This window comes from Amia ocellicauda, chromosome 5 (assembly GCF_036373705.1).
Source record: "Amia ocellicauda isolate fAmiCal2 chromosome 5, fAmiCal2.hap1, whole genome shotgun sequence".
NCBI lineage: Eukaryota > Metazoa > Chordata > Actinopteri > Amiiformes > Amiidae > Amia > Amia ocellicauda.
In genome coordinates, this window is record NC_089854.1 from 25,300,166 (window position 1) to 25,321,908 (window position 21,743).

Sequence of the window (21,743 nt, forward strand, 5' to 3'; positions counted from 1 at the left end):
GCTGTTGAGGGGTGAAACCTGGCCACGCCTTCTTCACCCAGAAGCTCTGCGTGTTGTTACGACAGTGTCCATGTAGCTCTGTGAGAAACTACAGTTTAGTGAAAAGCAGTCGTCTCTGGCAGGAGAGATTACTTTTGAAAAGTAAGTAAACGTCATTTCTGTATGTTCTGTTCTATATTAGACGTATGCATTTCTTTAATCATCGTTTGTGTAATTAATTTGATAAGGAAGCCATTTTATGAAATTACTTTCGTTTTTCACCCATTTATCGAAGTTTTTGTGTTTTGATTTGTTTTTACAGTAAAGGGTATACGTTTTGTATCTAATCTGTTAAACGTCGAGTGTATTAACGGAAACCAATCATTCACATGATGTTTTAAAAGTTTCGATTCGTGTGCCATTTTGTAGCTTGGGTAGTCTGTGACGACGCAGTTCATTTTATTCGCATTACTTCGCCCAGTGTAGATGCAGGGGCACATCTTCTTCGCTTTTTTTAAGCCTATAGTCTGAATGACTTCACAGTGAATTGAGCTATATTTGAAGAACTTAATATTTTAGTAATTATGTATTGTTTATGACGTATTTTGTAATGATCAGACCGCTCCGTGGCTCACCGTGTCGTGGCGCTTGGGCGCTGCTAGGGAAGGGGTTACGCATTACATTTCAGCAGCAATACGTCTAGTTACGCATTGTTTTAGGAGCACACTTGTGTAGACTTATCTGATGAAATGATACAATTACATCCAAAGTTGAAATCGAGAATACAACCAAACAGGTTTAATTTGTGTGATCTGTGTGGTTTCTGTCAGTACCAAATCATGATGATGTTCTTGTGCTTTAAACAGCGGGCATCCTTAATACCTGGACTCTGCGGCCTCAGCTATGCAGTCTAGAGTTAATACCACATCAGCGCCGACATTGCTAGCAGATAGAAATGTGTACCAGCTGCGTTTCTTGTTAGGCAGAAGAGTCTGTCATTTAGTGGGTTATTTGGTAGACAGGGTCTCCAATACCCACTTTATGAACGATGTCTCTTCAGGCTGTACAACTAAGAAATGTGGTACAAGATCTTTATCTAGCCATGATTGGTCATTTGATGAGGTTTAATCCTAGCAGTACATCACATCACCACAGAAGCATACAATTAGTGGATCATGGACAGACATAACCCTATTTGCTGCACTTTCAATTACAAGAGATGAGTAAGACAGCATTTAGGGTAAGTTTGTCTATCTGAAATCTTAAAAACTGAAGTGTGTGTGTACACAAACAGATTTACATTGCTAGTCATAAGACTTAAAGTAACATTAATTGAATTGGGTATGGAGGGGAATTACTTCCTTATTTTACTAAACTTGTTAAACAAACTAGTTTGCTTTTCAAAGACACTGATGTGTATGTTGTGTAATTAGTGTAGTGGCAGACAAGTCCATATTTTACTGACTTTCCAAGGGACTGTTTAAAGAATGAGAATATTTGTAGATTAATGCAAAACATTTTGTAATACTTTACAAAGTTATCTGCTATATTTTAGAGGTAGCATATGATATTTAAGTATGTAGTATGCCTTTCTATTCCAGAACAAAATGGGATAAACTAGGGTTATGTTCCAAAAAATTAAAAGCTAGTAGTGATTAATAATAAATGGCTGTTTTAAGGAAATGTTACTCACTATCCCCAAAATTATAAAATATTTCCTTTATCCTCCAAAGCAAAGTGCCACTATCTTACAGATGAGAAGAATTGGGCTGTTTGTGACATGTCAGCCTGATTGATTAATACTATGATAATTTATTAGTTTGGCATTGTGTTTGGAGGATACAATAAAAAGTGAAGTAAAATATTTCTAAAATCTTTTATTTTTCCTCTCTCTTTCTTAGAACTGTATCCATATGAAGGACAACTCGCATAACAAAGAAAAATATACAAACTACAAATAAAACCCCATTTGAAGTTTGTATATTTTTCTTTGGAGGAGGCACAAGACAGGTTCGTGCTGGCACAGGAAATGCTTGATCATATCAAATATAGCACTGACAGTTCTTTCTTTAACAACAAACCAAATGGGTAAGTTTTAACCCTCATCCTCAATAATTAAAATTACCTTTGACTCTTTAAATTATGTAACTGATAAAAAGTTGACTCCTAAGAAGTTAATTATACAATTTTTCAATTAATTTAAAACCCCTACTGTTAAAATAATTAAAAGGCTTTGATTTAGGAAAATACTAGTTTATTAGAGCTCGGTTGGAACAAAAACCAGCAGGGTAGGTGGTACTCCAGGACAGGTTTGAGAACCACTGACATATGGCATTGGATACATATGTCAATCATATTGTCTTTAAGTACACAACATACACTTATTCATACAGTATAAGATAAATTACCTTTCCAGTCTCTACACAGGATGACAAAATGTTAAATGATAATTAAAAAAAACTTACAATGAATACTTTAAATCAGAGTGCACTCTGACTAATATAGTCAAAATGAGGACCTCTTCGTCAGCTTTAAATATAAAATTACTTTGTATTTTCTAGGGAAGCAAGGATTTTCAAAAGCCAAAAATATGAACCTGCTGTGCAGAAATGCATTGATGACTTCTGCAAGCCAGTAAAATGTAAGTAATTTATACATTTCTTTGAAATGAAGACATCTATGATTTAAATAGTATATTCATATATTTGTTTTTTGTAAAACTAAATCAGTTTTACTCATTCTCATTCACTGCCCAACCACTTTAGAACACTACCCCAGACTGCCCAAGCAAGATGATGGCCAACATTATAATATAGTCTGACTTGTCAAAGGGAGCTGCTCTCTTCCTGTCAAAATATTGCACACTGTCACTAATCTGGTCCTTTACATATTATATATAAAGTAAGAAGTGCTGCGTACATGTGAGATTTCAGTGCTTTAACTGTTATTTATATCCTTGGAGCAAATTTTATATGTGAGGTAAAAGACTGCTACAAACTTTGAATAATGGTATATGAGTTTATGCATTATGCAGTTTATGCACTTTTTTAAAAGTAATAATTTACTAAGATTTTCTATTTTTTTGTGTTTATTTTTTCTTTAGCTCAGGCACATTTAGAGGACCTCGTAAAGAAACATAACAAAATACAAGTGCCTCTAGAGTGTCCAGAAGGGGTTTATTTGAGAATTACTGCGCAAGATGGCACTATCTACTGGGGAAGAAAAGACATGCTTGATAGCTGGCAAGAGCTGTACCTGCCTGACAGTGAGAAGATGGTTGTTATTGGTGCTGTTGACAACATGCACAGCTTGGCTGAGGGGCTGCAGTTGGTTATAATGGTTGACCGCAAGGGCAACGTGTACGCCTATGAGAATCATGTTCTACACCATATGGCAAGAAGTGTGCAGACCTTCTTCAAGAAAGGAGCTTCATTTCCCCCAATCAAAAGCTACATGTACGGAGAATACACAAAGCCTGAGGTAAGATGATCCACATTATGGAATGTGTGCATGTAAATTGGAAAAAATTTAAAGATTAAAGAAAACTGTCAAAAATGTTTTTGTAAAAGTTAAAAAAAAAAAAAAAAAAACCTGCATTAAACTTTTTTTCTTGTTTACTGTCCATTACATATCATGTACTGTTAAAATCAGTAACAATAGTCAATTATATTTTTACTGTATGCTTCTTTATTTTATTGGTTTTCTAGACGGAAGAAGAATACTTGCAAATCCTGAAAGACGAAGGAATTCCAAAAATAAATGAACATACTCGGAAATTTGTAGAAAACAGTGGAAAAGATATGACCGAGCTGCTGGACTTCTTAGATAACCTTTAGGTCTGTTATGGTTGCCATCTGTGTTTTCCCTGTGTCTGCATTTCTGAAGTGATTGCTGAAATTAATTTTCTCAGGGTTTTAACACAGGGTTTTTTTAGGCATTACTACAACCACCAACTGAAAGGTCAAACATTCAGATTGAAATCATAAATGTATCCAGTCATGTAACATAAAGCATCTGCACTACCAAAATGTATATAAATTGCATTGATACAGAAACTAGTCTACAGACATGCATAACACATGAAGCACTAAACATTATAATAATCTGAGCAGAAAAGTGTTTATACATGTATATATGCTACTATACATCTGAAAAACTGTGAAGTAACTTAAAATACAGTGGTTTATAGCAACATAACTAAAAGCCACAGCCAGGAGTGTATAATTATAATTAAAACATAAAACAACAATGCAGAAATACAGAAATGTGGCTATTTGGGTATATCCGGATTATGCTAAATTATTCAGATGTAATAGGGCTGTGCGATATGACGTTATATATCGTATGACGATGGAAAAACGTCTATCGTTTCATATTATGCTCTATCGTTTATATCGCGCTTTCGCAAATCCCACTCTTTACGGCAGTATTTTTCGTCATTTTATGCTTTGCGTTCTTCCCGGTTCTTCCACACGTGCCGGATGCGGGAGAGACCCGACACAATAACGCACAACCAAGACACTTTAATGCGCAGGCGCACACGGGCCGCCCCGCTCTCGTCGCCGGGCTAAACTCGCTCTGCCAGCACCCCCACCCCTGCTTATTTAGACTGATATCATTGGTATAAAATTAATAATAACGTTTGCGTTTTAATACATTGGAAAGCAATGCAAACACATGCAGAAAGTATAATTTTCTTTTTATTAAGATGGTGAAGTGGTACAACAGTTTTTATGTATTATTATTATTAATAATAATAATAAAACTGTTTTGTATTAACACGTGCTATTACCGGTAAGTAGAATGAAAACGCGACAGTCGGAGGAGAAATGTCTCTGTCTAGCAGATGTTAATGCGCCACTATAAACCCGGCTGTGCTAAATCTCCCTGAGCGCATGTGTTGCGTGATCACTATTACTGGTGTTATGTGACAGTAACAGTAAATCATACTGTGTGTATGTATAGATGTGCTCTGAGGAAGTCGAAACGGGTAAGCATTATGATGTTCACTTTTTCTCTAAAATAATTTGACACATCGGTGAATATGGACTGTTTTTTAGACGGGAGCTGCTGTCCATCCTTCCTTGACCGGATAATTGTTCTATATAAAATCCCTGGGATAAGGCACCCCGCATTTAAGATGCATTAAAACTATTGTAACGCCAGCTATTTATATATATACACACATACACATATATATATATACACACACACACACTATATAATATAAATAGCTGGCGTTACAATAGTTTGTAATCTATATGTATATATAAATAGTACAATTATATATCCCATAACAACATAACACACGTAATAGTAATCACACAACACTTGCCCTGTAAGTGTTGCATTCTGTATTTCCCACGACAGCCTGCATGTAGAATTTGTTAGTTTTGCTTATTGAAGGATTAACTAAATACTTGTAGTCTTTGGTCTTATTTTGTGGCTTGATTGGATAAAAACAAGAAATATCGAGAGATGTATCGCCCAAGCTTCTAAAAATATTGAGATATTATTTTTAAGTCATATCGCCCAGCTCTAAGATGTAATAAAGAAAAGTTTGAATATTAAAAGCTAAAAATGCAACATGTTAAAATGACAGCCTTGGTGGTTCTAGTGTTAAATTAAATTATGCTTCAATGCAACATTTATTTTGGATGTTTTCACAATGTTATTTTGAATGACTCTGACTCTTAGTGTGCTGCATTTGACAGATTTTAGTCTGATAATGTCTGAAAGTCTGAGTGACTTTTCAACAAGGAAATTCTTGCATTTATGTTTTATCCATCTGATAAATTACTTAAATGATCTATCTTTTCATTCAATGTCTTTTTGTATATACACAAACCAAATACAAAAATGCTAATACAATTTAATTAGTAGAATAAATGGAAGCGTAAGCAATATACTTGGAAATAATTTTTTTGTGGGATTTCACTCATTGTGAAAATTAAAGTAATCTCAAGTATATCTGGGAGGAAGAAATATTTTAAACGTTATGTCTCCAGTTAATGCAGCTGGACCTATTAGAAGATTCTGGTTTATAAATATGAAGATTTCCCATGGATAACATGTTTTTCTTCGGTACGTTCTTTATATTTCTAAAGAAGGGGCAACATTGACAACTAACAGGCCACTAGATGCCTGTATAAATATAGCTGTGCTCCACCCTTGTGTGCATGTCTTGTGTCATAGAAATGGAGATCTTGTACCCAGTCATAAATTCAGGAAAGTCATAATTTAGAAAGTATACCAGTAAAGCTTTATCATTCAGCAAAGTATGGCCTGAAGTGAACAAAGTACACAGTATGAAACAGGGATGACTCACTGGCACATGATATGTAAATCCATGCAGGTATGGCTTATACTAACATCTATGAATTATTTATTAGTATTCAGTTGCAGTCATGCTTAATTGAAGGGAGATCAAGTTAAAACAAGTTTACAAATTCACAAAACAATATTTGATGGAAGGTTTCCATTGGGTAAATGTAAGCATCTTGTAAATAAATGTATCACAGCATTACCTTGAATTTGTGATTGGCTGGTGGGACTAATTTTTTTTTAAATTTAATCTGGATCAAAACATTAGTTTCTTGTGTAATTGCTTTGTATGCTTCATTGAAAAATGTTTTAATTTGGTTATTTTGCAGATTTCTCTGGAAATTTCAAACCAGCTTCCTCACTTGAAGTGTGGGAGTGGTTAACATAGTAACATGACTACTTTTGTTGCAGAAATCTAAAATTCAAGTATCCATGCATATAGTATGATTTATTTTAAATAAAACAAATGTCTATGACTTATATAATCCATATGATTTTTATTTATTGATACAGGAAACTTTTATCCTAGACTGTCTATAGTTTAGTAATCACTAACACAATATTCTACATATACACAATATTACAAAGGTAAAAAAAAAAAACATGCATTTTTGATGTGGAGTGAATAAAATTAAGATACAGAAATGTTTACAAGTGTAGCATGTGAAGCATGTGTTACTCATCTGTATTAAGCTGTGGGAACATGCATGTGTTTTGAGCAACTTAATGAATTCTAAAAGGAATGATCAGTTTGGCAAGGTGTATGGAAAACACAGTATTTATACTATTGTCACAATGGCTAATTTTTTCTTCTGATAGGCCAGATACATGCATCACTAAATGCCATGGGTGCCAATGATTAATTAGGGATGTAAAAGCTAATACAGGGGCTAAACAGCAACTTTTTAGTTGTAATTAAACATGCCAACAAAACAAACTGCAGTCCACAATAGAAAATAATCAAAAACACTATGCACAGATTGAAGCCTTCAATCCACCCCCGACCCTTGAACTCCCTCAACTCTGTGGTGTGGAGAGCATGTGAGCTTCAGTCTGCTAATGGGACTTTCACTGCTGAATATGAAGCAGAGTAAGAGGGTCCAAGAAAATGCACGCAATGCAGGTTAATTTTATCCCTCATTCAATCTTTGCTCACAGATTATTGTAAATGCACAGACCACTTCACCAGGTTCATTCTTTTTTTGAATGTCCCTTTTGTATTTGAATCTTTAATTCTTAATCAACTAAGATCAGTCATCTTAATTGTATAGAGTTGAACACCATCCCAAAGCATGTCCCAACATAAAAAAAGAATAAGCGCATTATACAATGAATACATCATTTCCATATTGCCGTATTGCCACTGTGCAGTGAAATGCATGAATCCCATTTCATCACATTGACAATTATAATGCCAAAATACATTCAACAGTGACTCATGGTTGGCACATCACACACGTACACTTCTATCCTCACTCAGAGCAGTTTCAGTGCAGGGAGCGGTGAGGGAGGGAAGAAGAGGGCTTTTGCCAGAGGATTCAAAGTGATTGAAAGTAAGCCTTGTACACTGAGTGAGGAGGAGGAGGAGGAGAATATAGACGGAACAGACGTGTAGAGGAGGACCGAGTTTGGATCTGGTTGAGCCAAAAACGGAGGTGATCCGGGGTGGGCGGAGAAAAATGTGGAAGTAGCACAGTCGACAGACAGAAAAATAAAATACACACCCAGGTTTTACGGTAAAGACCTGCTTATTCTGGAACTACTCAATTAGGATCAACATATAAGTGTGTTCCTCCAATGTTCAATGAAAGGCACCAACACCCACACTAGGCATCACTCAGAAATCCTGCTCGCCAACATTGTTGTCTCGACTTTACTGCAGGTACAGGTCAACATTTCAACATTTGTCTTTTTCAATACAGTATAGGTTTTGTCACTTGGCGTTATGACATTGGTAGCTATGAATATGAAATTGTATCGCTGGTGTTCATATACTATATAATACGTATTTGAAAACCCTCATAAACATGTTTAGCATATGCACTTGTGTTTTTCTTTTTTCTTAATTCTTGAACATGTGTTTTCTTTACATTGAATTTTAGGTTCCGTTACGAAAGCAGTCAGTGTTGAATGAATGGTCATATTTGTATGTAACGAGCCACTCCCAGATTTACGGAATCGAAACTTAAATTGTTTAGTTTCGTTGTTGTCTAATTACACAGGTATACACCCAAGCAAAGCAAACTGATTTTTGAATTACTGTTATATGTAGGCTATGGTGAATTTGTGTTTATGAACGCGCCAGGAGATACTATAAGGTATATACTAATATACATACAAAACCAAGAATTTAATAAGTTATATTTTTGAATAAGTGATTTGTCATATAACATCGTTCAATTAACAGTACGTAGAGGGGAACATTTCAAATTACACTCTTTGTAACCTCGTAATTGAATAATTAGATTATAATTCTAAATTACAATTTCATTTGAACAGACAAGTAAATGTAGACAACATTTTCATCTCAACTCTAAAACGGAATCCAGATTTGTCCTGTTCTTCTGTTTGCCTTTGAAGATTATTTGTGTATTTTATTACAGCCGGAAAACGTGGTTTCGGTTACCAATACAATGTATGGAAAAGGTATGTTTTCAATAATTAATATCTGGTTCATATTATTGTTTTATTAATGGTTTTGCTTTTTCAAACAAACAGCAGTTTCTAATCAATGAGGGCAAAACAAATTGAATGAATGTAAAAAGATCAGCTCAATATTGAAAACAGTAAACCGGTGGTCGTTCCTTCAATAATCATGTCAAACAATAAGCATGTTGCAAGCAAATAATTTTCTGTTAATGAGTCCTATGACTTTTGAAACACTCTTTATTCTCTGCTGCTTTTGACATGAGTGTAGACAAAGCTCAATACTATGTATTTGTATACAGTATACAGTAGAATGCAGTATGTGTTTTTTATAAATACATATATAAATATTACATTTCAGGTCCAATGAAGGATAAAAGGTAATCATTTTATTCCACGTTTTAACTGCATGATCAATACCAAAGTTGATGCATTTGTTCTTAACCCCGGGGCTTGGAGGGCGATTATCTGCAAAATATCTTCATTGGTTACTTGACTTGAATTTTCTCCTCTTTTTTGTGTGCTCAAAAATGTCACGGTAAACCCCTTTTTTCGTATAGTGTTTATGGATATATGTCTCTTGCTGATAAATAAATAATTCCCATGCATTTAGAATGACTTATCTTTCATATTTTGTGATATTCTAATGGGATACATTAGAGGAATGGAAGCACTCACTCTTTTCCCTTTCTGTGTCTTCTGTACCATCAAACACCTCATTCTTTTGAGTAATGTCTTAATGTTTTACTGCTGGTGGCTTTACCTTTACATGGACCCCTGGACTGATTCAATATATATTGTTTTTAACTGACGAAGTAGAGGAATTCATGCTACTTGAGACTGAGACCAGTCATGCAGCCACTAGTTAGACAACCAGGTAACAATTATGCCAAAATGGGCCAAGAAGAAATCTTTGTCTCAGGGCTGTGTGTTTTGTTTGTTTTATTTAGTCAAAGTGGTAAAAGGACATTTATCAAGACTGACACCTTTAGAACGCAGAATCTTGTGAAGAGCAGCTGTGCATTTGTTGAAGTGGCCCTGAAATACATTTACTCCGCTGTACAAGAAAAAAGGCTCTCCAGTGATAAAGCAAAGAGCTACATAAAGGAGGTTAGCAGTTGCTTTATATACTTATATACACATACTGTACATATACAATTACATTTAGCTTTTCCATCCAACTATAGCATAAGTTATGAATGTAATATTGCATTTTTTGTGCCTGCAATATTGCTTGTTATTTTGCATGTTTAGCGTTTGTATTTCCAACCCTTAATATGTTTCTCATCAATAATCCAGTTTATGCAATTGCTAATAAAAGACAATACTGTTTATAGAATCAAATACAATTAAAATCAATGCAAGTCTTCCTTCCACCATTAAATACCTATTTGTGCTTTATTTGTATTTAATTTTGAATCTATGGTTTGAGTTTAAGTGTTGTTGTTTTTTAGTTTAGCAACTAGGGGGAAATTATGTGCTCTATTTATTTATATTATATTTACACATGGAAATATGTTTTGTATTTTTATTTTCCATTCAACAGATTCTACACACTATTTTGTTTCTTGGATATATTGACTTTCCTTCAGTTGAGTACAATGAGGTTTTGCCTAAACAACTCATATCTGTTGTAACAAGAAATTATGAAGATGTCCTTCAAAATTACAAAAGCCATCTACCCACAAGACCACCTTACTCAGTACTGTTGGATGTGGTAGGTTTAAAAACACATTTGTGAAAAATACATGGTTGTGAATTCTTAAGATTTACTGGTGAAAAGACATCACATTTAAAAGCTCAACAAGTCTTAATTTTATTCAGCTGTTCAAAGGATGTTTTAGGAACCTTCGTAGAATTATGAAGACAGTGGACAGGTATGAATTATGCTACATACAATATCTGCCCATCTTATTTTAGGAGTTGGTGTTTTTGATATGTTATTCTTGTGCATAATATCTGAAGATATTGGAATTAGTTTTTCTCATATGTAATCATTAAAACTACAGTACTATTTTAAAGGATGTCAACTATAAATTCACTGAAACTCATTAAAGCTGATATTTCTGAAAAAGTCCTGTTGATTCTCAGTGTAAAGTGTACTGCTATTTAGGGGAAAAAAACTTAATCAAATGTGTATACTTATTTTTATGTTAAGACATTGTATTTCTTTTACAAGGTGGTTGAAAGCACTGGAGACCAAAATGTTGAAGCTGTTCTGGACCAGCTGACATATTTAAATCAGAAGATGTTTATTCAATATTCAGCAAGTCAGCTTTGTGGAAATGATTTCTTTTTTAATTCTACTGTTGTGAGTTACTGCTATTTTTTTGACTCTGTAACCAGTAAGAGAACAAGAAACTACTTTGGCGGGTCAGTGTCATGCAAAGGAATTCTGCAGAGGGAGGTCTTCATTGATATTTCCTGCATTGCTACATGGAACAAAGCTGTGTCTTTAGCAGTGTGTTTGGCTAACATGTCTAAGACTAAACACATTCAGTTTCCACCATATGTGCATTCCACTGCTTATCACATGATTATTGGCAATGTTGGATGTAGTGGATCAGAAGAGCACCAAAGCACAAAGGTCAACACTAGCCTAGCAGCAGCAGCAGGAAACACTGGTACAGCGTTGGCAGGTGATGGTCGGATTAAGGGCTACTACTCCAAACCTCCTTGTCAGAAGTGTCTGGAATTGTTTCCAGATACGAGATTCACACCAGAGTGCTCTGAACACAGATATCCTGCTCCATGGGAGTATGGAAACTGTGCTGAATGTGAAGCAGTTAGTAAACTTCTTAATGCAGAAACAGAGTTAAATAAGAGAATATCACTGCCCAAATATATTTCAATCAATTTGAATTACACATTTACAGAACTGATACCACATTCAGATGTCCATAAAATATTATGCTCAGAAAGAAAGGAAAGGCTTGAAAATAATCTAAGGAAAACCAACTTTGAAGTGGGGGAACATTTCATGTTTTACAATCCTTCCTCGGATGACGGCACTGCACTTGTACCTGGTCAATAAGACAGGCAGAAGGAAAAAATACAACTTGATAATAACTTAATAACTATAAAATGAATGCACTGTACTGTATATGTAATGTGTTGTTAATTTTGTATTGACTGTTAACTTGCCCTTTAAAAACAATGTGCTCTGAGTGTGTATACATTTCAGAACTGGAGTGGTCATGTCTTTATTGTATTCAAAATGTATTCAAAATATATTCCTGAGAAATCGACTCAATACATTAATTCCACTTTTCAAGAATTATCAATTGTGTTTAACCAATATCTAATTAAATTAATGACTTCAAAATGTTGAACCTAATCGTAACATTATTTAAAAAGTTGAGCTTTAGGTATGGAAGCACCTGTGTGGTTTTTCCTTGTTTATAATCTGGTTTATATGAAACTACAATGGCATGATCTGTCAGTACAAGTCACGCAAACAAGGTCAATGGACACACACACACACACACACACACACAAAACTACCTAAAACAACTATTTAAATAGTATGAAACTGTCTTTCAAGACAATATAGGCAGAGTGGTATACTTAAAGACAAAGCTGGTACTTGGAGAGACAAAGCAAAGACAAGAAAAAGTTCCATACTCCCTCAGGTCCAAAGTAGAGGCAGAATTGGATTGATTTAAAAACGGGAATAGTCTAAAATAGACAGATCAATGTCTCTTTGGTTGTACAACTAAGAAACGTGATACTTTATCTAGGCCAACTGATGACACTTATTTATGGAACGACATCGCCAGAGAAGAATAAGAAATGGCCAGAAATAACCCTATTTGCTGCATTTTCCATTACAAGAGAATGATGTTTAAATGATTAGAATATTTGTAGATTAAGTACTTTTTAAACGACGTTAACCCCACCCCAACTGATAGAAAACTACAAGCCTTTACTTAATTTACTCTATTTTTCCCGATGATATTTATTATTCTTTTTTAGTACCCCAAAATATAACAGTTTGCTATTAGCGAATATGATTAACTTAGGCTAAATATGCATGAATGCTTGCATTTTAGATTTCTGTAACAGAAGAAGACGATTCTTTCTCAGCTTTGTATATAAACCACTCCTACACTGTACACAGAGAGCATACAATAGTTTCAGTTTCCCGTTCTTCATATGCCCGCCTACAGGGAGAGGCTTTATATAAAAATGAAGCCGACAAGAAAGCTACTTTTCTGATTGACATTTCGTGAGAATATAATAATTTGGTAAGTTCTGTATAAATCTCTTCTATTTGGATTTATTGTTTGCCAATTCTAGAATGTGTAATTGGTTGATATTGTAACAATCGCAAGAGTTTATAAATCATATTGTTGGATTTAAACAATCAAGTAAATAAGGAATTATGTAATTTTAAATGTAGATGTTTACTGTGTTGTTATGTTTCTTTGTAGACCTAATAATTAGCCAAAATGCACTATATGCTGCACGTAACGATTCCTCAGTCATTATTCCATAGTACAAGTGCGGAAATGTGGGGCTATATCGTCAATATTTTACTCATTTATACTCCATAATCTAAGGAATTAACGAATAAACAAATATGGTCTGGGATTTCTGAGGAGAAAAGTATCTGACTTAATTTATACAATACATACAGACATACGTACATAATGCCGTCTCTTGATTATGCTTTTCAAGTACAATAGAATTCCAGAATGTTCAGCTCTTTATATGGAGGCATTATGAATGATTTTAAACACAATTTTATGTTAAAAATATTTGGTAATTATATCTTAATATTAGACATCTTACTCTCTATCATTTAAAATGCATAACACAATACATAAACAAGAGTTGTATATTCTTAATGTATTTGTGGAAAATATAAGACTACTGGGCATGCATATAGTTTAGAACATTTCTGTTTTAGTTCTATATATTTCTGTCTATCTATATATCTTTTTTCAATATAATCTTACACAATGGAAGTCATTTTAAAATATATATACATTTACTATTTTTCAGGCAAAAGTATTAACAGCATACAGAAATAAAGCATGCTAAGGGTAAGTATTTTAAATATTAAAGAAAAAATAAAATGTGATTAATCATTTTACATCACACATTGTACTGCACACCTCATAGTTTTGTGTTTATCCACAGAGAAAGATTATTTAAATTAAAAGGAAATGTGTATTTTATATAACATTTTATTTAATTTGATGAAACAAAACTGATATGCCTTTCCTAGTAGAATGCATTGGTAAGCTGCATATGCAGTTTGTGGAGTCACTGCTCATTCAATGCTTATTTCAGCCGGGCACTGAGATATAGGGAGAGAATTACACTGTGCCTGCATATTCTTGAACTTCTCAGAAGCAATATAACATTAATTCGTTTATTATGTTGCTTTCCTTATGGATAATTAAAATTACAATTATAACACACCTCAGGAAGAGGAACTATACAGGGGATAAATATTCACAATACTTTAAACAACACACAAACTGTTAATACATTAGCTTACTAGAGGCATCACCACAGAGTGAACTTGAATAGCCACTTGATAATTAATAAGTATAAGCATTCAATGAGCTGCAAAATTAACTTATCATGTTGAGTGTGTGCTTTCGCCAACTCTTCGCCAGCCTCCACCTGCTTTTTGGCTTCCTCTGACAAGGGGGACTGCCATCTTCACTTATTAGGGATTGTCACTGATAAGGCACACAAATAATACATTACTCAAGTTCTCCTGGCAGAACTAGCGTTCTTCTGTTTTCCTTTGCTGATTATTTATGTTTCTTTTATCATAGCCTGAAAATGTGGACTGTTTCTTTTACCAGACCACTGTTTGTAATCAGGTATGTTTTCAGCACCCAGTTTATATTTTGTGCATTATAAAATGTTTTTGCTTTTTACACACAGTTGCCCCATGTCACAAATCTTTCTGCACAGATATTTACAGTTACTGTCCTGCCATGCAACATTAACTTTATTCTTTAGCCTAGATGCCCCTTTCAACACCGGGATCAATCCAAACAGTCCACAGTGATCTGCCCAGACTGGCAAATAAGAAAGCAATGCAGAAACAAACAGTGCAAAAAAAAGCATTTGGATGAAGAGGTATTTCCAAAAACAAAAAAAACAAAAAAATGTTTTGTACAAGGTTCCTATTATCTGTAGAACGAACTAGACAAAAGCTTGAGTGTGTTTTTTTGGTAAATGTTTGGTAAATTTTATTTTCTCTTTTTTAAGTTCACATAAGAAGGCTTAGTCTCTCCAAGTCACTGCTACCGAACATATTTGACAGTCTTTAAGGGTAATCTAGATTTAGTTTGAATCAGTAATTTAAAACTAGCTATTTAAGTACGCTCTTAAACCACACATTTCCAACTCTGGTCCTGCAGTTCCCCAATCCAGTTAGTCTGATAGGTCACCCTAAATCACAATTTTCTAAAGATTGGGTATCAGTTACTGATCAATTAAGCAAGTTACTTGTCCTGGGAAATCTGATACTTGAGTGCCTGAAAGTTGTTCCAAATTCTCAAAAAGACTGGATTCTCCAGAACACTTGATTGATCGACCAGAATGTAGTTTTTACAAATCTTAAATTATTTCAGGATGATGTATAAAACTTGCTGGATAGGAGCTCTCCAAAAGTATGTATTAGGTACATTTCTTTAGACATGCATTGAGGAAATTGTAACTGCTAAAAATAAGAATTGATATGTGGATAAGGACAGAAAATTATGGATGGTTTGTCTAGTTACTGGTAAAGCTAATAGTTTTTCAAAGTTGTATTTTAATTTACTTTATTTACAGGCATTGAAAAAATTCTTCCGCTGCCCAATTGAAAAAAAGTCAGCAGCATGCAGTAAACTGAATTGTCCGAATTACCATGCACGACAACGAATGGAAGTTGTGGAACAAACTGAATATGTAAGAGGACCAGACCCAGGTGTGAAATCAATTTGGTTTGTGTGTTTTGTAGTGACAAGGGCCCAGATTAAATTAAAACATTGCATTGGGTTTTTGGGGGGATTGGGTTTGTATTTCAGTTCTCTAGCACCAAGAGGTAACTATAGGCTTCTCTTAAAGCCACATAATTAATTAATATTTTTTTAATGAATCACAGCTTTTATGATGATTACCTAATTGCTGCTTTAATTAGATTACCTGGAGTAGCTATATTGGCAACTGCACGGTATAATTTGAAATACTGGTTACAAAGCCAAATCCTGAAAAATACAACACTCTACAAATAACATCTGCACAGTATTAATAATATGAACCAAATTAACTTTGTTATAATTTGCAATTATGTTATTCTGGGGGAGATACACACAGTATATGTACAGATTGTGTTGTGGGAGGTTTACTGATCTAACATATATTTGAACAACTGCGCAGCTCTGTTGCAGTTAGTGTGGATAACCTTACTGATATCCATTTTGGGAATATGAAGGAGGCAAATTGGTTTACTGGACCCCCTTTGACATTAATGTATTTTATTTGAACATCTGAACAAATTTAGTTTTTATGATGTATAATCCAAGTATGTGTATATATACTTTTCTTTCAGTTCCAATGAAGGAAAAAAGGTAAGCAATTGTTTGTTATGCTATCATTATACCAATTCTATATAAATGGAGAATCTGTGTCCTGAGAGGCTCCAAGCCTTCACTTGCAGCAGAGGATAAACCCTGGTTAAGAACTAGTCATTTGAATCTGGACTTTGTCTAAGCAGATCTGGATTAACAAATTGGCTGTAGTTTGACAGTGTTTCTTCCTCCAGCTGCATAACAGCAACACCTGTAATCCTTTATTTGTATTAGTAATTAGTAATTCTAAATTAGTCTTCTTTAGATGCTATATCTTTGTGGTGTGTGCACATTTCAGCAGAAGGTTGTTAGCTGTATTTAGCTTTCTGGTGAGCCAAGTTTGTTAAATTCCAATTGCAGGACAAACCTATACAAAATCTAGTTCAACAAAATCCATCTTTTTTATTTTTATCCATCTATCCTGTTCAAAACTGGACAAAAAAGTTTAAATGGCTCACTGTGTATGTTTTTTTAGACTATGGAATAAAAAGAAGTTTGTGAAGTCGGACAATTCCAGGACACAGAAACTGATCAATAGCAGCTGCCAATTCATTAAAGTAGCGCTGAAATATATTTCCTCTGCTGTAAATGAACAAAGGCTCTCCATTAGCAAAGGAAAAAGCTACATAAAAGAGGTTAGTGATTTTTAAAATATATAAAAGTACTTTATTTTTATAGATAAGCCTGATGAACCAATGGCTCATTTCCACTGGCTTAAGCGTCCATGCTGGGCCATCCTCGGATGCGTTTCAGAGCTTTTTGTAAAACCTGGGCATTGTAGGAATCCATCCCCTGTTGTGGGAGGAGGCAGTGCGACTGTGGGATAGTGCTGTGTTTAATTTTAAAATCCAAGACAGAAAACAACACTACGATCAATAGAGCCTGACGTGGAAAGGACTTTTGTGTCTATTTTATTCTTTCTGCTTTACATGATTGGAGACAGCGTAATAAATACACGTTTCTGTTAAGAAATGTTAGAAAGAGCTAAGTGTGTATAGACAACATTATATTCTGACTATCATTATGTTACCGTAAGAAAACATTTCCATGTACAACAATATTTGCTATTTATTATTATTATTATTATTATTATTATTATTATTATTATTATTATTATTATTGTAATCATCATCAAGATATGTGCTAGTAGATATGTATTTTAAACAACCCCAGTTACCTGAAAACAATATTTACACCCAAAGGGGACTATGGGTACATTGCACTTGCAAAGGATTTCATAAATAAGTTCTTATCAAAGCTGCTGATAGTCCCATCTGCACTGTCACTCAGGCAGGCACAATGCACAATCCAATGGGACTGGCTTCAGCTAGACAAATCCTGACCCAGAGACTTTGCTCCGTAGTTCAAGAACAGCTGGTGCATGCTCTGAACACCCTGCAAATAGCGCTTCTCATCTGAAGAGAAAGGAGAAGGATGGAAGTCCATCAACTCTACCAGTCAATTGACATTGAAGGTGGAGGTCACCTTTGGCAAGAAAACAGGATTAGGCTGAGGTGAAACCCTGGGGCCATCTTCAGAAATGTGAGCGCAACATAGATGCACAAACAGCACTTATAGCTCACTCACGTGTTTTTAGACACAATGGCCAGCAGAAACGCAGTGTTTAGCAACACTAGCTTCAACTCTGCAGAGTGAAATGGCTCAAGGGGGGCATGGAAAGTGCATCCAGCACTTCATCAAGGCTCCACGCCATAAGGGATACAGAGTTAGGAGGGTGAACCCATCCTGTTCCCTTTAGAAACTGGTAGGCCAAGAAGTGGGACCTTACCTTAGCTACTGCTGCTGGACTGGATGACTGATTTCAAATCTTTGATTAATTGACTGACCAACCGTAACCATCACGACATAAAATTTGATTGCCCTGTTGAGTGCTGTGGGCGGAATGCTTGCAATTTGAATATATTGTTTCTTCATTTATTGCTCCATTTGTCTGTCTATCACCTACATTTTTAATCCATGACAGCCTACAAAATGTGTACTCTGGAATGCCTTTATAAAAGTAGTAATAGTACAATACTTCACTCAAAACATACTTAAGTAAAAGTAAAATGACCAAATTTGAAAAATACTCAAAAACGTACAAGTACACGAAAAAGCTACTCAGTTACAGGAACGAGAGTAGTTGTAATTCGTTACTTTCCACCCCTGCCTTTAGGCACTGTATATTGAGTTGTTGATGTTGTATAACTATTAATAGCAGTTAATAGGTATTTAATTACCGGTATATACATTTTAATATATTGTTTTCCTTTCATCAGATTTTACACACAATTTTTTTTCTCGGACATATCGACATGCCTTCCATTGAGCCTAATGAAGTTTTGTCTTCAGAACTTTTTTCTCGTGTAACAACAAAGTACCAAGATGTGCTTCAAAAGTACAAAACCCATCTACCCAGAAGACCCCCTTATTCAGTACTGTTGGATGTGGTAGGTTTCAAAGTTAATTAACTAAATTTGATATGGAAATATTTAGAGGTGAAAATATATTTTGATAAACAATCAAACAATCAAATTTTGTTGGTCTTTACTTATATGAAAGATTTTGAGGCTTGTAAAATTTTAAAGATAATGGAAATAACCTGATTACTGAGTTTTATATTTTAAATATGTAACATGTTTTCACAGTTAACATTTCCTTGTACTCTATGCAAACAGTTTTTTCCCTAATTTTTGGAGACATCTGAGATGGCTTCCCTTAAGTTTGTTCCTTTAAAAAATTGTAATTGTCATCTTGAATTCCTTACGATTAATACAATTTTGCAGATATTGCTCAGTTTTGGTGACTCTTGATGTGAACATCACTGCTACAAGGAACATAAACTAGAATAAAAAGCTTGTTTCGTAATTTTTTTTTTACTTTTTTTTAAGGTGGTTGAAAGCACGGGAGACGCAAATGTTGAAGCTGTTCTGGACCAACTGACAGACTTAAATCAGAAGATGTTTATTCCCTTTTCAGAAAATGAATGGTGTGGCAATGATTTCTTTTTAAATTCTACTGTTGTGAGTTTCTGCTATTTTTCTGACTTTGTAACCAGTAAGAGAACAAGAAACTACTTTGGCGGGTCAGTGTCATGCAAAGGAATTCTGCAGAGGGAGGTCTTCATTGATATTTCCTGCATTGCTACATGGAACAAAGCTGTGTCTTTAGCAGTGTGTTTGGCTGGCATCCATAAACATAAACCAATGTTGTTTCCACCATATGTGCATTCCACTGCTTATCACATGATTATTGGCAATGTTGGATGTAGTGGATCAGAAGAGCACCAAAGCACAAAGGTCAACACTAGCCTAGCAGCAGCAGCAGGAAACACTGGTACAGCGTTGGCAGGTGATGGTTGGATTAAGGGCTACTACTCCAAACCTCCTTGTCAGAAGTGTCTGGAATTGTTTCCAGATACGAGATTCACACCAGAGTGCTCTGAACACAGATATCCTGCTCCATGGGAGTATGGAAACTGTGCTGAATGTGAAGCAGTTAGTAAACTTCTTAATGCAGAAACAGAGTTAAATAAGAGAATATCACTGCCCATTCCCAATAGAATCAGCATAGATAGTAGGTATAATCATTTGCTTATAAATACTTTCAATACAGACATTTTAATCTTGCAAAGACAATGCAGACTTCAAGACAATCTCCGTAAAACTAAGTTTGAAGTGGGGGCAAAAATATTATTTTACGATCCTTGCATTGATGATAGTACTGCACTTGTCCCAGCACAATAAGCCAATTGAAAGGAAATATGTTTTTATTAAAGATTAATAATAATGATTATAATAATATAAACATATTGCCTTAAGCAATCTAACTATATCACATTTAAATAATGCAGTGCTGATTTATTCCCCCCTAATTAAATGATTTAACAAAGCTGTTACATCCAAGACTCATACATACTCATCAGAAGGGTTTCAAAGGTCTTCCTTTATTGATTACTTGTTTATATGTTGTATGTGAACATAATGTTCTTATTCTTTTATTTATTCTTGTAAGTATTTTTACGTATTTATTCAGGAAGAAATCCTGTAGAAAAGATAAAGGAAAATAATGGGAGAATTGGAGACCCTGTTCTAACATGGTGAAATAGAGAGACATGGACATGTTGTTTAGCCATGTTTTAGCCCCAGCCATGTAGTTGAAGCCGACGCCTTGGGATCATGCAATAATAGATTGGACATGATTATTGGATCACTAAGTTACTAGTTACTAAATTAATGCAATGGATTGATTGCCCTTCTCTCATTTGTAACTTTCTTATGTTCTAAATTAATCTCTGCATTGGCAGTATCACAGTGTCCCTTTCTTTCTGCCTTCTGTTTAATATTTATTATTGTCAGACAAGGATATTAACAACTTATTTTTGAAATATTTACATTGCTTCAAATCAAAGGGTTCACTTTACACTATAATTGTTTTGGATATTCATTTTACTTTATTGTTTAAATGAATCACTTACACATCTTTAAGCCTTAAGTGTTGAAAACACGGGTGTGCAGAATATACAGCTCTGGAGAAAATTAGGAGACCACTGCAAAATTATCAGTTTCTCTGGTTTTACTATTTATAGGTATGTGTTTGGGTAAAATGAACATTTTTAATTTAATTCTATAAACTACTGACAACATTTCTCCCAAATTCCAAATAACAATAAGAATGGAATGGAATGGCTGCCATACATGTAGAGATGCTGATTTAAGAGAAATCTGCAGTGGTCTTTTTCCAGAGCTGTATATTGCATGCATGTTCTATTCAAACTCAGTTTTATGTTTATTTGTTTTTTAAATAAAAAAATGATGGTCTACAGTGATTGGTTCATTGATTTAATTTACATTAAACTGTAATCATTACTCTGTATTACACTGCCATAGTTACCCATTCTGCTGGTATACGTTTGTTGCTTTATCATACAATTCTTTCAATGGTGGGAAAACATTTGACCAAAACAGCACAATACAGTACACAATGCAATATTGCTGGTGGTCTTAATGCCTTTTCACTAAACAAATACAAAAACTATTAGATTAATTGACGATAATCATACTCCCACCAACAAAGCAGCAGTCAAACATGTACACACCACCTGTTGGATCATTTCTCTCCTAGTGTCCTGCGTGGGAGGGAATGCCATTCTGCTGATGATTTTGCCTCCTTTTTCTCCTCCAAGATCACAGACATTCGCAAGCTCTTCAA

General features: G+C 34.6%; 2 protein-coding genes across 10 annotated transcripts; both read left to right on the forward strand.

The window, feature by feature from the left end:
* Nucleotides 1–5,789, forward strand: LOC136749910 (uncharacterized). Its single transcript, XM_066704558.1, has 5 exons — nucleotides 1–141; nucleotides 1,881–2,067; nucleotides 2,541–2,620; nucleotides 3,083–3,459; nucleotides 3,687–5,789. Exons 2-5 carry the CDS (start codon nucleotides 2,009–2,011, stop codon nucleotides 3,813–3,815), a joined length of 645 nt encoding a protein of 214 aa, XP_066560655.1. The 5' UTR covers nucleotides 1–141; nucleotides 1,881–2,008; the 3' UTR covers nucleotides 3,816–5,789.
* A 1,120-nt stretch (nucleotides 5,790–6,909) lies between these two features.
* Nucleotides 6,910–21,357, forward strand: LOC136749908 (uncharacterized). Of its 9 annotated transcripts, none has more exons than XM_066704557.1 (15): nucleotides 6,910–8,185; nucleotides 8,907–8,949; nucleotides 9,311–9,329; nucleotides 9,900–10,059; nucleotides 10,496–10,666; nucleotides 10,774–10,826; nucleotides 11,129–13,196; nucleotides 13,957–13,997; nucleotides 14,745–14,792; nucleotides 14,935–15,054; nucleotides 15,754–15,889; nucleotides 16,514–16,532; nucleotides 17,008–17,167; nucleotides 18,812–18,982; nucleotides 19,424–21,357. In XM_066704557.1, exons 1-7 carry the CDS (start codon nucleotides 8,108–8,110, stop codon nucleotides 11,178–11,180), a joined length of 576 nt encoding a protein of 191 aa, XP_066560654.1. In that variant the 5' UTR covers nucleotides 6,910–8,107; the 3' UTR covers nucleotides 11,181–13,196; nucleotides 13,957–13,997; nucleotides 14,745–14,792; nucleotides 14,935–15,054; nucleotides 15,754–15,889; nucleotides 16,514–16,532; nucleotides 17,008–17,167; nucleotides 18,812–18,982; nucleotides 19,424–21,357. The 9 variants fall into 9 exon arrangements, with proteins under 9 accessions (XP_066560654.1, XP_066560649.1, XP_066560648.1 ...); XM_066704552.1 differs by lacking the exon at nucleotides 10,774–10,826 and adding an exon at nucleotides 17,896–18,074; XM_066704551.1 differs by lacking the exon at nucleotides 10,774–10,826.
* Nucleotides 21,358–21,743: the final 386 nt, after the last annotated feature.